We start from the raw sequence: 16,000 nt of genomic DNA on the forward strand, positions 1-16,000 counted from the left end.
CTAGATTGTGTCCAATCCTTTAGGTTAGGTTCCCTGTCTAATACATCTTTGTATTTTAATTGAAATTTAATTTAACCAAGTTTTGAACTCTTGTGAGACTAACTGTCTGCATTTTTTTATTCTCAAGTAGCTCACCATCTAGTAGGGGAGAATGGGCCGGGGTTGTGGCTCAGTGGTAGAGCGCTTGCCTAGCACGCATGAGGCACTGAGTTCAATCCCCCGCACCACATAAAAAAATGAACAAATAAAATAAAGAGATTATATCCATCTACAACTAAAAAAATTTTTTAAAAGTTAATAATCTTTTGAGCTCTAAAAGTAAGTATTATAATAGTGTTGTAATAGTAGCATTAGAACTGTGTACAAAGTAAACCATTAGTTCAGAGGATGACAACTAGAGGTTAGGGATTGGTCAGGCAGTGTCAAGAAAAACTTTTCTAGGATTAGTTTTTTTTTTTTTTTTCCCAGTGATTACATATGTTTTATTTTTTAAATCAGACATTGTAATTATACATAGCAGTGAGTTCATTTTGGAAAAAATCATACAGGCAAGGAATTTGATTTTAATCACCATTCTTTCCTCCCTTTGGTCACCCGCTTCCTCCCCTATTCTCCCTCTTCTACTCAAATGATCTTCCTTTCATTACTTGATTTATTTTTGATTGGTACTTTCTACATATACATAAAGGTGAAATTCCCTTTGGTACATTTAGATATGCATATAACATTATTTCGTTATATTCATTCCTTCTTTCCTATTCCCATAATTTCTCCCTTCTTCTTGTTCTCCTCCTTCTCTTCTAGTGATTTTCCCTATATATTTATGATATCTGAACACCCCCACCCCCCAACAGCTGTCTTTCCTTTACTTTGTTCTAGTTTCCTCATACCAGAGAAAACATTCCACCTTTGATTTTCTGAGTCTCGCTTATTTCATTTGGCATGTTGTTCTCCGTTTCCATCCATTTACTGCAAATGCTATGATTTCATTCTTTTTTACGGATGAGTAAAACTTGATTGTGTATATATTCCACATTTTCTTCAACAGGCATTTGGGCTGATTCTATAATTTGGCTATTGTGAATGGTGCTGCTATAAATACTGTAGTGACTATATCACTGTAATATGTTGATTTTAGTTCTTTTGGATAAATATTAAGGAGTGGGTTAGCTGGGTCATATGGTAGTTCCATTCCTGATTTTTTTGAGAAATGTTCATACTACTTTTCAAGTGGTTGTACTAATTTGCAGTCCCACCAGCAATGTATGAGTGTATCTTTCCCCCTACATTTTTGTCAGCTTTTACTATGATTTGTGTTCTTGATCTTTTGTGTTCATGATCCATTCAGATCATTCTTGATCTGAATGGAGTGAGATAAAATCTTATTGTAGTTTTGGTTTGCATTTCTTTGATTACTACAGATGTTGAACATTTTTTTTTTCATATATTGTTGGCCATTTGTGTTTCTTTTGAGAAATTTCTGGCTGGGCATGGTGGCGCACGCCTGTAATCCCATCAACTCAGGAGGCTAGGCAGGAGAATTGCAAGTTTGAGGCCAGTCTCAGCAACTAAGGCCCTGAGCAACTTAGTGAGATGCTGTTTCAAAATAAAAAAGTAAAAAATAAAAATAATGGCCTGGGGATATGGCTTAGTGGTAAAGTGCATCTGGGTTCAAGTCCCGGTACCAAAAAATTAAAAATAAATAAAAAATAAAAACCAACAAACCCAACCAAACAAACAAAAAGCAAGAGAAAGAGAGGGAGGGAGAGAAAGAATTTCTGTTTAGTTCTTTTGCCCGGTTATTTGCTTTTCTGGAATTGAGGTTTTTTTTTTTTTTTTTTTTAGTTCTTTATCTCTTCTGGATATAATCCCCTGTTAGGGGAGTAGCTGGCAAAGATTTTTTCCCATTCCATAGGCTCTCTTTTCTTAATCATTTGCTTTGCTGTGCATAAGCTTTTTAATTTGATGGCATCCCATTTATTGATTCTTGTTTTTATTTCTTGAGCTTTAGGCATCTTGTTAAGGAAGTCAGTGATTGCCACTTTATGATAGATTGTTGACCCTGTTTTTTTTGAAGAGAGAGAGAGAGAGAGAGAGAGAGAGAGAGAATTTTTAAATATTTATTATTTTTAGTTTTCGGTGTACATAGCATCTTTGTTTTATTTTTACATGGTGCTGAGGATTGAACCCAGCGACCCGCGCATGCCAGGTGAGCGCGCTACCGCTTGAGCCACATCCCCAGCCTGACCCTGTGTTTTCATCTAGCAATTGCATTGTTTCTGGTCTAACTCCCAAGTCTTTGATTTTTCATGTTTCTTTGAAGTCTTTCATGTTTCTCTTCCTTTTTTCCTGAGCATTCTTTAGTCTCTGATTTATATTATTTCCTTTATCCATCTCCGAATTTTTGATGTCCCCCCCCCCCCCCCGCTTCTAAAGCCTATTTCCCCTATTTCCCTGTTTATTTTTTATTTTTGTGCATTCAAAAATTTTTTCACAAATCATCTACTCTTTTTGTTAGCCATCTTCTGAATTATAGAACTGCATTTTCAAATGTGTACTGGAATTTCTGTCTTGATAGTGAATAAGCAGTACCAGTTCTACATATGAAAACCTACACATAAACAAATAGTGCAAGTTTTACATATAAAAAAATGAAGTAGTTTTTTTTTCTTCTACTTCTCTCTCCTAATTTTTTCCTCTGGTAGATTCTATTTCCATTTATTTTATGTAGGTAGGTAAAGCCTGCATGTTCCTTATGTAGATTATGAATTCCTTGGCGGCTGGCATTTGCTTATGTTCATCTTTGCATATTTAATACCTAGTGGTCTAGCTTAATGCAAAACTGAATTCCTTATTTCAGTTACTTAATCAAGAAACTTGGAAATCATCCTTGATTTGCTGCATCTAATAGCCCATTTTCAGCTTTTCACTAAGTCCTAAACAGTGTGTTTATCTGATTATTTGTTACTCTTAACACTTCCTTGACATTCTTAGCGACACTATCATTCATGCCTTCCTTATGTCACTTGGGCTATTACCATAGTACTGTACTTTGTGGCTCTACTTTATGGGTGGCATACCGGTTATCTATTGCAGTAGTAAATCAGCTTTCTGGGAAAATAGAAGAGGTCCTTATTTTATAGTATCTGCCTATTTCCATAGTGTAAATACCCTCCCCCTGGTCAATTTTAAGATATGCACATGTGATGTCAACTGGCTTACAGAATTCCTGAAAATGTAATAGCTTGCTGCCAAAAGGCAACAAGAGCCAATTATAGCAAACTGTTGTGTAGCTAATCCCTTTTTAGTCATCCTCCATACCACTGCCAAGATTATTGTTCTAGAACACAAAGCTGACAGTGCTCTTTCTTGTCTTCAAAACCTTAAATGGGATATAATTTGACTATTTTGGGTATCTTAGAGGCCTCTTTTCAAACTGCCTTCCAACTTCATCTCTCATTCTTTACCCTTTCTGCCTAGCAGATACATTCTATGATGTAGACATACCAAAGTTAGTATTTTCCATATTTGTTAAAACATGCCATGGTACTTGCTGTTGCTAAGTCTTCCATTTGCTTGAAATGGCCTTTTCCAATTTGTCTGTCTGACAGGATTATTCTGAGAACCACTGGGCAGATTGGAAGGAAATGTGGTTCTCAGAATTAAGGCCAAAATAGCAGTATTCTTCTTTTACTTCACTTCATTTTGAGAGTAGTCAAGAATATGAGTCTTTGCTTTTAGCAGAATAATACTTTCAGTTGATATACAGATTAATTAACTCAACCAATGCTGCACATCTGACCATGTGTCCCATTTTTTTTTAGGGTTTGGGGATGTAGTAGGAAACAACACACCGATCTTATCTTCATGTATCATACATTATAGTAGGTGTAAACATGGATCATACATTACAGTAGATGTAAACAGCTCAAATGTTATTAAATACTTTGTTTTGCTTGTTGGTTTATTTTTCTTTATAATGTCTGTCAAGGCAGCCCTATCTCTATCTCATATACAGTTAGGAGGCTGTGGTATATATGTACCCTGAGATCATTTTTATGATTTTTTTTTTTTTTTTGGTTGAGGGGGTACTGGGAATTGAATTCAGGGGTATTTAACCACTGAGCCACAAGACCTTTTTGTTTTTCATTTTGAGACAGGGTCTAAGTTGCTGAGACTGGCTTCAAACTCACTATCCTCCTGCCTTAGCCTCCCAAGTTGCTGGGATTATAGGCATGTGCTGCTATGCCTCGCTCTGTATATCTACTTTTATTTCTTAATTTTCTCCATTTTTTTAATCACTTACGAATTTGTGGGTTCTTTATAGAAAGTCATCTTTTTAACACATAGTATCAGTTCTTTTACCGATTTACTTATTTCTCCTGGAAATCCTAAATTTCAGTAACATTTATAAGTTTCCTTGCCTATTTCTCTTAAAATTCAAGATTCACTTTATTATAACAGTATTCATGCACTGATCTAGAAAGATCTGAGGCCATACATATTATATATAAATAGCCAATTTTCCTGTTGTGTTCTCCCTGGCAATGACCTTGTTTTCTTAGAAAAAAGACTATGGTTGGTAGTTATGTTTCAATATTTTACTCAGTGTTTTCCTCCCTTTTGAATCATTAAAAAAGTAAGCATTTAACAGTATAGCAGAGAGGTTCAGAACTTGGGCTCTGCACTTAGACTTCCTGGTTTGAAATTGCAGAGAGTAATGTTGGATAAGTTGCATCCCCTGTCTGTGCTTGTTCCTCATCTGTGAAATGGGGAAAAGGATAGCTCCAACAGGGTAGCGCAAGTATTGAATGAGTTTGTATATGTTAAGAACTTAAATCAGTGCCCGGCATGTAGTGGACTTGAGTATTCTCACTGCTCTTCAGCTGTTGCCTGCTCCACTCCTTCCTCATTATTATAGGGAAGCATTTATTACAGATCTCAGTGTACAGGAAGATGTCAGAATATGTTAGTTATAATTGTTGTGTTTAATAACTGTGCTTTAGGACAGGATATATAAAGAGTTGTCCTGATTTTTTTCCTCCAGAGTGTTATAGTGACTTTTTAAATGAAGACTTTGATGTGAAGACTTATACTTCCCAATCTATTCATCAAGCTGTAATTGCTGAACAACTAGCAAAACTTGCCCAAGGAATTAGTCAGTTGGATAAAGAACTACACCTACAGGTAATTCAGTTCTATTGGATCATATAGATTATTCAGCCTAATATGATAATTTAGCCTTTTTGTAGAATCATTATTGCTAAATTAAAGTGCATGTTTGTATGAATAAATGCATATCTTACCAGTGACTTATTTTTCAAACTACATTTTTGCTTTTTGCAGTTTTCCGTATGTACCTGTCTAAAACGTTTTATTTATTCTTACTGTTTACCACATAAATTTATGTGCAGTGACTATAATGAGCAAAAAAAAAAAAAAAAAATTAGAATGTCTTTGATTAAAAATAATAGAAAATGGAATTTTAGAAAGAGAATAATGAGAAAAATTGGGATGTTATGCTGTGTTTGTAAACACAAAGGTAAAAAAAACCTTTACAATTTATTAAAGAAAGTTGATAAATATGATAAATATTGTGATGGGTAGAATACAACAGTTAGGAGATGGGTCTTAATTTCTGATGTGTAGTTAACTGAATTTCATATCATTTATCATCTTTGAGTTTTTTTTTTTGTTTGTCTTTTAAATCTATGAAATGGATTGGATTGACTAAGAGGAGGAGATTGCAGTAGATAATCTTGTAGGTTCCTTCCTCTTGTACAATTCTGTAATTTTTTTTTGGTACCCAGGATTGAACTCAGGGGTGCTGGACCATTGAATCACATCCCCAGCCCTATTTTGTATTTTATTTAGAGACGGGGTCTCACTGAGTTGCTTAGTTAGTGCCTCACTTTTGCTGAGGCTGGCTTTGAACTTGCAATCCTCCTGCCTCAGCTTCCCGAGCCATTGTGCTTACAAGTGTGCACCATTGTACCTGCCAATTCTGTAATTTTCATAGGGTAGTTTTACTATATGTTTCAGGTATTGCATTTTGCTTGAATAGGGACTTAATAAATAATTTTTTAGCTAATGAAAAAAAATATGCAAATAAATGGACCATGTACCATGAGACATGTCTACTTAAACCTTTTGTGTCTTAGTTTCTTAAATAAAATAGCAGGTTAGAGAATTTGTATGACTTTCTAATGTTACTTTAACTTAAAATTTTTTTATTATATACAGTTCAATATTTATTGACAAATATTTAGAAGACACTTTTTTTTTTGCAAACCAACATTTATGAAGACTTACCATTCACTGGACTTTGGCCTGAGCTCTTTGTAAGCATAATCTTATTTAATTGTCACATAACCTAAGAAGTAGATAGTATTCGTGTCACATTTTTTTTTTCATCTTTCATACATTTGATTCATGTGAGTTATGCTTTTCCATTTTTACCCCAAATACAAATTGCAGAATCACATAAGTTATACATTCACAATGTTTACATAATGCCATATTAGTGACTGTTGTATTCTGCTGTCTTTCCTATCCCCTACTATCCCCCCTCCTCTCCCCTCCCATCTTCCCTCTCTACCTCATCTGTTGTTGTTCCGTTCTCTCCCTCCCCCGCTTCCCCCTCACAACCTCATATATGTGATTTCGTATAACGATGTGGGTTTCCTTCCATTTCCATGCAATTTCCCTTCCCTCTCCCTTTCCCTCCCTTCATTTGTCTCAGTTTAATGTTAGTCTTTTCCTCATGCTCTTTCCCCCTGTTCAGTTCTTATTTGCTCTCCTTAAATCAAAGAAGACATTTGGCATTTGTTTTTTAAGGGTTGACTAGCTTCACTTAGCATAATCTGCTCTAATGCCATCCATTTCCCTGCAAATTCCATGAATTTGTCATTTTTTAGTGCTGCATAATACTCCATTGTGTATAGATGCCACATTTTTTTATCCATTCATCTATTGAAGGGCATCTAGGTTGGTTCCACAGTCTAGCTATTGTGAATTGTGCTGCTATGATCATTGATGTGGCAGTATCCCTATAGTATGCTCTTTTAAGGTCCTCAGGGAATAGTCTGAGGAGGGCTATAGCTGGGTCAAATGGTGGTTCCATTCCCAGCTTTCCCAGGAATCTCCATACTGCTTTCCATACTGGCCGCACCAATTTGCAGTCCCACCAGCAATGTACAAGTGTACCCTTTTCCCCACAACCTCGCCAGCACTTATTGTTGTTTGACTTCCTAATGGCTGCCAGTCTTACTGGAGTGAGATGGTATCTGAGGGTGGTTTTGATTTGCATTTCTCTGACTGCTAGAGATGGTGAGCATTTTTTCATGTACTTATTGATTGATTGTATGTCCTCTTCTGAGAAGTGTCTGTTCAGGTCCTTGGCCCATTTGTTGATTGGGTTATTTGTTATCTTATTGTTTAATTTTTTTGAGTTCTTTGTATATTCTGGATATTAGGGCTCTATCTGAAGTGTGAGGAGTAAAGATTTGTTCCCAGGATGTAGGCTCCCTATTTACTTCTCTTATTGTTTCTCTTGCTGAGAAAAAACTTTTTAGTTTAAGTCCCATTTGTTTATTCTTGTTATTAACTCTTGGGCTATGGGCGTCCTATTAAGGAATTTGGAGCCTGACCCCACAATATGTAGATCGGAGCCAACTTTTTCTTCTATCAGGTGCAGGGTCTCTGATTTGATATCAAGCTCCTTGATCCATTTTGAGTTAAGTTTTGTGCATGGCGAGAGAAAGGGATTCAGTTTCATTTTGTTGCATATGGATTTCCAATTTTCCCAGCACCATTTGTTGAAGATGCTATCCTTCCTCCATTGCATGTTTTTAGCCCCTTTATCAAACATAAGATAGTTGTAGTTTTGTGGATTGGTTTCTGTGTCCTCTATTCTGTATCATTGGTCCACCTGCCTGTTTTGGTATCAGTACCATGCTGTTTTTGTTACTATTGCTCTGTAGTATAGTTTGAACTCTGGTATCGCTATACCTCCAGATTCACACTTCCTGCTTAGAGTTGCTTTTGCTATTCTGAGTCTTTTATTTTTCCATATGAATTTCATGATTGCTTTATCTATTTCTACAAGAAATGCCGTTGGGATTTTGATTGGCATCGCATTAAACCTGTAGAGAACTTTGGGTAATACCGCCATTTTGATAATGTTAGTTCTGCCTATCCATGAACAGGGTACATTTTTCCATCTTCTAAGATCTTCTTCTATCTCTCTCTTTAGGGTTCTATAGTTTTCATTGTATAAATCTTTCACCTCTTTTGTTAGGTTGATTTCCAAGTATTTTATTTTTTTTGAGGATATTGTGAATGGAGTGGTTTTCCTCATTTCCATTTCAGAAGTTTTGTTGCTGATATACAGGAATGCCTTTGATTTATGCGTGTTGATTTTATATCCTGCCACTTTGCTGAATTCATTTATTAACTCTAGCAGTTTCTTTGTAGACCCTTTTGGGTCTGTTAAGTATATTATCATGTCATCCGCAAATAGCGATAATTTAAGTTCTTCTTTTCCTATTTTTATGCCTTTAATTTCTTTTGTCTGTCTGATTGCTCTGGCTAGTATTTCAAGAACTAAATTGAATAGAAGTGGTGATAGAGGGCATCCCTGTCTAGTTCCAGATTTTAGAGGGTATGCCTTCAGTTTTTCTCCATTTAGAATGATGTTAGCCTGAGGCTTAGCATATATAGCTTTTACAATGTTGAGGTAAGTTCCTGTTATCCCTAGTTTTTCTAGTGTTTTGAACGTAAAGGGATGCTGTACTTTGTCAAATGCTTTTTCTGCATCTATCGAGATGATCATATGGTTCTTATCCTTAAGTCTATTGATGTGGTGAATAACATTTATTGATTTCCGTATATTGAACCAGCCTTGCATCCCAGGGATGAATCCTACTTGATCATGGTGTAGAATTTTTTGATGTGCTTTTGCATTCGATTCGCCAGGATTTTATTGAGAATTTTTGCATCTAAGTTCATTAGATATGGTTCTTATCCTTAAGTCTATTGATGTGGTGAATAACATTTATTGATTTCCGTATATTGAACCAGCCTTGCATCCCAGGGATGAATCCTACTTGATCATGGTGTAGAATTTTTTGATGTGCTTTTGCATTCGATTCGCCAGGATTTTATTGAGAATTTTTGCATCTAAGTTCATTAGAGATATTGGTCTATAGTTTTCTTTCTTTGAAGTGTCTTTGTCTCGTTTTGGGATCAGGGTGATGTTGGCCTCATAGAATGACTTTGGAAGAGCTCCTTCTTTTTCTATTTCTTGAAATAGCTTGAAAAGTATTGGTATTAATTCTTCTTTGAAGGTTTTGTAGAACTCTGCTGTATACCCATCCGGTCCCGGGCTTTTCTTAGTTGGTAGTCTTTTGATGGCCTCTTCAATTTCTTCTTTTGTTATTGGTCTGTTTAAATTGTGATTGTCTTCCTGACTCAATCTGGGCAGATCATATGACTTAAGAAACTTATCGATATCTTCACTATCTTCTATTTTATTGGAATATAGGGTTTCAAAATACTTTTTAACTATCTTCTGTATTTCTGTAGTGTCTGTTGTGATATTGCCTTTTTCATCCCGTATGTTAGTAATTTGCATTCTCTCTCTTCTTCTCTTCGTTAGCATGGCTAAGGGTCTGTCGATCTTATTTATTTTTTCAAAGAACCAACTTTTAGTTTTATCAATTTTTTCAATGGCTTTTTTTGTTTCAATTTTGTTGATTTCCGCTCTGATTTTAATTATTTCTTGTCTTCTGCTATATTTGCTGTTGTTTTGTTCTTCCTTTTCTAAGGTTTTAAGATGTATTGTGAGTTCATTTATTTGTTGGTTTTTTCTTTTTTTGAGGAATGAACTCCAGGAAATGAATTTCCCTCTTAAAACTGCTTTCATTGTGTCCCATAGATTCCGGTATGTTGTGTCTGTATTGTCGTTTATCTCTAGGAATTTTTTGATTTCCTCCTTTATATCTTCTGTAACCCATTGATCATTCAGTAACATATTGTTCATTTTCCAGGTGATGCAGGATTTTTCCTTCCTTCTTTTATCATTGATTTCCAGTTTCATTCCATTATGGTCAGATATGGTGCATGGTATTATCTCCACATCTTTATATTTACTGAGAGTCGCCCTATGGCATAATATATGGTCTATCTTTGAGTAGGATCCATGTGCTGCTGAGAAGAATGTGTATCCTCTTGATGACGGTTGATATATTCTATATATGTCAGTTAAGTCTAGGTTATTGATTGTGTTATTGAGTTTTATAGTTTCTTTGTTCAGCTTTTGTCTAGAGGATCTATCCAGTAGCGAGAGTGGTGTGTTGAAGTCCCCCATAATAATTGTGTTGTGGTCTATTTGACTCTTGAACTTGATGACAGTTTGTTTTATGAACGTTGCAGCACCATTGTTTGGTGCATACAAATTGATAATTGTTATGTCTTGATGGTGGATGGTTCCTTTTAACAGTATATAGTGTCCTTCTTTATCCTTTTGATTACCTTAGGTTTGAAGTTTACTTTATTCGATATGAGAATGGCCACTCCTGCTTGCTTCCGAGGGCCATGTGAGTGGTATGATTTTTCCCAACCTTTCACCTTCAGTCTGTGTATGTCTTTTCCTATCATGTGAGTCTCCTGAAGGCAGCATATTGTTGGATTTGTTTTTTTAATCCAGGTTACTAGCCTATGTCTCTTGATTGGTGAATTTAAGCCATTAACATTTAAGGTTACAATTGAAATATGGTTTGTACTTCCAGTCATGTTTATTTATTTATTTATTTTAGATTGGTTAGTTTTCCCTCTTTGGTTATTTTCCTCCCCCTTTACTGAGATACCTCCCACTGTTAGTTTTGGGTGCTATTTTTCAATTCCTCTTCTTGTAATATTTTGCTCAACATACTTTGCAGTGCTGGTTTTCTAGCTGCGAATTCTTTTAGCTTTTGTTTATCGTGAAATATTTTAATTTCATTGTCGAATCTGAAGCTTAGTTTTGCTGGATACAGTATTCTTGGTTGGAATCCATTATTTTTCAGTGTTTGAAATACGTTGTTCCAGGATCTTCTCGCTTTCAAAGTCTGTGATGAAAAATCAGTCATTAACCTAATTGGTTTACTCCTAAATGTAATCTGCCTCCTTTCTCTCGTAGCTTTTAGTATTCTCTCCTTGTCCTGTATGTTAGCTATCTTCATAATTATGTGTCTTGGAGTTGGTCTATTATGGTTTTGGATGTTTGGGGTCCTGTAAGCTTCCAGGATTTGGCAATCCATTCCATCTTTCATCTCTGGGAAGTTTTCTAGTATTATCTCTCTTAGTATGCTATCCATTCCTTTGTACTGATTCTCTGTGCCTTCTTCTATCCCAATGACTCTCAGATTTGGTCTTTTGATGAGGTCCCATATCTCTTGGATAGATTGCTCGTGAGATTTCAGCATCTTTTCTGTGTTGACTATATTCTTTTCAATTTGATAAACTTTGTCTTCATTATCTGATGTTCTGGCTTCTACTTGATCTAGTCTGTAATATTCTCATTAGCGCTTTTAATCTGATTTACGGTTTCTTGCATTTCTATGATTGCAGCTTGATTTTTTTTTAACACCTCTATCTCCTGATAAAGCTCATTCTTTGCGGATTGAATTTGTGTGGTTAGTTCCTCTTCAAAATATACTTTCAATGCTTGGATTTGCTGTCTCATGTCTTCTCTAATATTCCGTTCCATCTGAATTAGGTATGCCTTGATTTCTTTCCCTGTCCATGTTTCTGATTCTTCTAGGTCCTCCTGTATATTTAGATTGTCCTCTATTGTTTGTAACCCTTTTTTCCCTTGTTTTTTCATATTGTTCACGTTGCTTTCCCGCTCTGTTTGACTGCTTAGTAACTGCTTTCTCCTATACATTTGTTTTGGCTTTGTATATCTCTGTTGTCTCTCTTTTGTGGTGGGAGATTATGCCTAGAAATGTTGGGCTTTGTTGTACTTTAAAGCTGATTCATTCAATTCATATAAGGCTTCTAGGTTCTTTATGCATATAATGTTTTGCTGTTTGTTCTTAGGACTATATGTTTAGGTTGGGTGCTCTGGTGGTACGATGGTTAGTATGTCTTGGCTACTTTAGAAGATTCCTCCACTGAAGGTGGATACTACCAGGCAAGTGGATCAGGGTGTTGGTAGTAGCTAGGTATTTACGAGTCTTATAGACAGCCTCGAGACATTCACCTATTTGCATTTAGAGAATTACACGCAATGGAAGATGTAATGCTTGGGATGAGAGTTGGGGGTTAGGGGAATGAGGGTGCTGTTAAAAAAAGAAAAAAGGATAGAGGGAGAGATAGATTAGAGGGGAATGAAAAGAACAATAAAACTTGAAATGGGATAGAAAGAGAGAAGGAAAAGGGGAGAAAGGAACAGGGAGAGAAGAAGGAGAGAATAAAATATTGACAACAGCAACAAAACAAAACGGAAAAAAAAAATTAAAGTCTTGGAGATCCACCTTCCTCTCTTCCAGTAGGCGGTGCTGTGCCCTCCAAGCGGAGCGTCTGCTCTCTACCTGCCGAGAGCTATCTCTGTAGGGCGTCTCCTGGGGGTCTCTCAGACTTGTCAGTCCAGAGCCATTTCACTTCTCCAGCTCTTAACCCCCTTCCTCCTGTCAGTCTACCAGCCAGGTCCTGTTCCCCAGAAGTGACTCCCCCAAGGTCTAGTTACACTTGCAGCCCCACCCCGTGTCCCTTTTAAGCCCCAGTGCTGTGATAAACTGGTGGCTAAGACCTCGGGATTTGCCGCTGGAGATATGTGGGGCTGGGGGTCTGGGATCCCCTCTGCTTCCCTACGGACACGACCCCTGAGAAGTCAATGAAGTTTCCTGGCTGCTTGTATCAGTATGGGGAGTCACGCACCTGCTAAAGTGGATTCTGCTGGGAAGGAATTCCGCTGGCCGATGTCCGATGACGTCACCTCTCTGCTATGGCGGGCCCCAGGCTCCTTGCTGGAGTGTCTGAGGGGAGGGGTGGGACTGATCCGGCCCGGTTCGCCTCAGCTCCTGGCTTGTGGAGGTTTGGCTAAAGACTTCTTCCTGCCAAGCTGTGTTTCGGCGTCTAGCAGGACCCAGTCACTTTGGTTGCGGGCGGGTGGACGGATCTGCAGCTGTGCCCGCGGTGCGCGGATTGTGGCTGTTGGATTTGGAATTTCGCGTCTCTGGCAGGGTCCCGCTCGTCCGGGTCACACAGACGCTTCAAAAAAATCCTAGTAGCTCCCGGGCGGTCTCTCTTCAGTGAAATTTTGCTAGGAGAATCTCCGTTGGTAGAATCCAAGAGTTATCCTTGCGACTTTATGATCCCATCACTGAGATTGCATTAAAAGCGCAGCCTCTCTGCCCGCCGCCATGTTCTGAATCTAGAAGACACTTTTAATTGTCATGTTTTGTGTCAGGCTGTGGGGATAGAGAAATGAATAGAACACATTTCCTGACTTTCCAGGGACTCTTAGATCAGTGGCACACAGACAGAAGTAATGGCGAACAGATGATGTATATTTTAATTAGAATAGTACAAGGTGTTTGTGAGATAAGGGAGAATGTAGTTAACTGTGCATGTAGTTCTAAGGTGTTGGCATTTTGCAAGAGCCATCTGAAATTCTTTCTGCCTGCTTATGCTTATTTTCTCTATTTTTGCACATAATACATTCTCTGTAGGAATCAGTATGAATTTAAAATTTAACATTTCATAGATAGGACAAGTTACACTGTTAAATTTAGGATGTGAGAGGAAATCTCTGAATTATAGTATGAGATCTGAACATGCTATAAGTGGTGTTTTTACAGAAGCAAAATTGAGATGATACTAATTAATAAAATAAATACAATAAAATTAATTTGTCAGTGAGATGATTAATATTGCAAAAGATTTACAACTAGTAATTAGGGCATGAGGAAAATTCAGATGTCTTCTGGTAACCTCAGAGGTTAAATTAGACTAACACTTGGATAGGAGAGGAAGAGACTTAATAGAATGACAGTGATATCTGAAATAGGACAAAGTAGAGGGTGTCAATGAATGAATCTTTGCTGATTATGAACTTAAGTTTACCAAGATAGCTTTAGTTCTTTGTAGATATGAATAAGGAACTTTTTATTCATTGGAATTAAGTGTAAAAAATGATAAGGATTTTTCATTCTAAAGATTTGGATAATTTCTTAATGTTCTTAGGAATCACTTGCCAGTGAATTTTAACTTTTGTTTTTTTTTGGTACCAGGCATTGAATCCAGAGATGCTCATCCACTGAGCCACGTTCCCCAGCCCTTGTTATATTTTTTTTACATTGAGACAGGGCCTCACCACGTTGCTTAGGTCCTTATTAATTTTCTGAGGCTGACCTTGAACTCGCAATCTTCCTGCTTGAGCCTCCTGAGCTGCTGGGATTATAGGTGTGTGCCACTGTGCCCAGCATGACCTTTAACTCTTAACCTTCTTTACTTTTGTTGTGGCATCTACACTGCCCTAATTTTTTTGTATAAAAATGTCAGTCTTTTGTAGGGAAGAAGATTTGCTGTGACACCAGGAAACTGGAAGCAGGGATATATTTAAGTATAGATAGGCACCAAGCGTCTTATCTGTCCATATTAGGATATAGCTTTGATGGTACTGAATTAAGTTCAAGAACTAAGAAAAACTGATGTTTGAAAACATTCTTTAAAGGGAAAGAAGAATAACCTGTCAAGAACTAGCTGATTTTTCCATTTTTGGTACAACTCCACTTATGTATCTCATTAGGGAAACCAGGGGCTTCCTATGGTCTGAGAGTTCTTATTTCTGAAGAATTAATGTAATGTGTTGAAGCTTAATCCCCAATGTAATAACATTAAGAGTTGAGGGAGTTTGGGGAGAGTAGTAGGGCCCTTATTAGTGAGGGCCAGGGGAGCTGTTCAGGTTTCCTACCATTGAAGACACAGAAGGCACCGTTTATAAGGAATGGGTGTTTACTAGACATCACATTTGCCTGCACCTTGATCTTGGACTTAAAGAACTCCAGAACTATGGACAATAAATCTGTGTTTGTGAAATTACCAGTCTGTGGTATTTTGTTTAGCACCCCAAATAGACTAAGACAGAGCTAGTGAAAAGGCAATATCTCCTCCTGTTCTATTAAACTATAAACAGATGTATGTGTTCCCACTAGTAACTTATTTTAAGCACACTTCCACAACCTCATAACCTTCTTTTGTATTAGTATTTGTCCCATTTATACCACCAAGAAAGAGCTTCAGTTCTTTATTGTGGTAAACAAGAAAAATGCATTATAGAGCAATTGTTGATTTTTCATTCTTCATTTTCAGGTTGTTGCAAGACATGAAGATTTACTAGCACAAGCAACAGGGATTGAGTCTTTGGAAGGTACAGTTTATCAGTTACCACAGATTAAGTATGTTCTTGGGGAAGTTAAGAACCTTTAAGTGCAGATAGACCTAATATTAGAAATTGAGATGGGATAGAGTGGAGAGGATTATGCTTTTTGATGGCTTTGGGGTGGGGCAGAAATTAATCTTAGGCATCTTAAATTTAACATAGCAAAGTTCAGGGCTCATAATTGTATGTGTATGTGTACATAGTTTGCTACAAAGAAAATCAATGTATATATACGTATATATATGTGCGTAATATGTGCATATGTACATAAGTATACACACATATGTATATATCAATATTTTATTGAACAGAGAGTATTTAAACATTGGGATTGAATGAAATCCCCAAAAGATTATAGATGGAGTAGAGAAGATTTCTGAGAATCAAGTCTTGGGAGGTACTCCAACATGTAGAGATCTAGCAGAGGAAGGAAGAGTAGGTTCAACAAACTCAAGGGTGTGATGACTTGAAGCCCAGAGAAAAATGTATTTTAAGGAGGGAGTGATGAAGTATGTCTGTGATCCTAAAGACAAAATTGACTATTGATTTTGGCAACTTGGAGATTTCAGGTGG

General features: G+C 36.9%; 1 protein-coding gene across 4 annotated transcripts in view; it reads left to right on the forward strand.

Moving 5' to 3' along the window:
* The window catches only part of Cog5 (component of oligomeric golgi complex 5), a 356,605-nt gene that overhangs the window by 1,442 nt on the left and 339,163 nt on the right, over positions 1-16,000 (forward strand). For 3 of the 4 annotated variants that reach the window (XM_076834507.1, XM_076834478.1, XM_076834497.2), the window contains exons 2-3: positions 5,048-5,187; positions 15,358-15,415. In XM_076834507.1, the coding sequence (XP_076690622.1) occupies positions 5,048-5,187; positions 15,358-15,415 (198 nt within the window). Of the gene's footprint in view, positions 1-2,166; positions 2,210-5,047; positions 5,188-15,357; positions 15,416-16,000 lie in introns of those variants that run through there. The other variant, XM_076834487.1, reaches the window with a different exon arrangement.

This window comes from Callospermophilus lateralis, chromosome 1 (genome assembly GCF_048772815.1).
Source record: "Callospermophilus lateralis isolate mCalLat2 chromosome 1, mCalLat2.hap1, whole genome shotgun sequence".
Lineage (NCBI taxonomy): Eukaryota > Metazoa > Chordata > Mammalia > Rodentia > Sciuridae > Callospermophilus > Callospermophilus lateralis.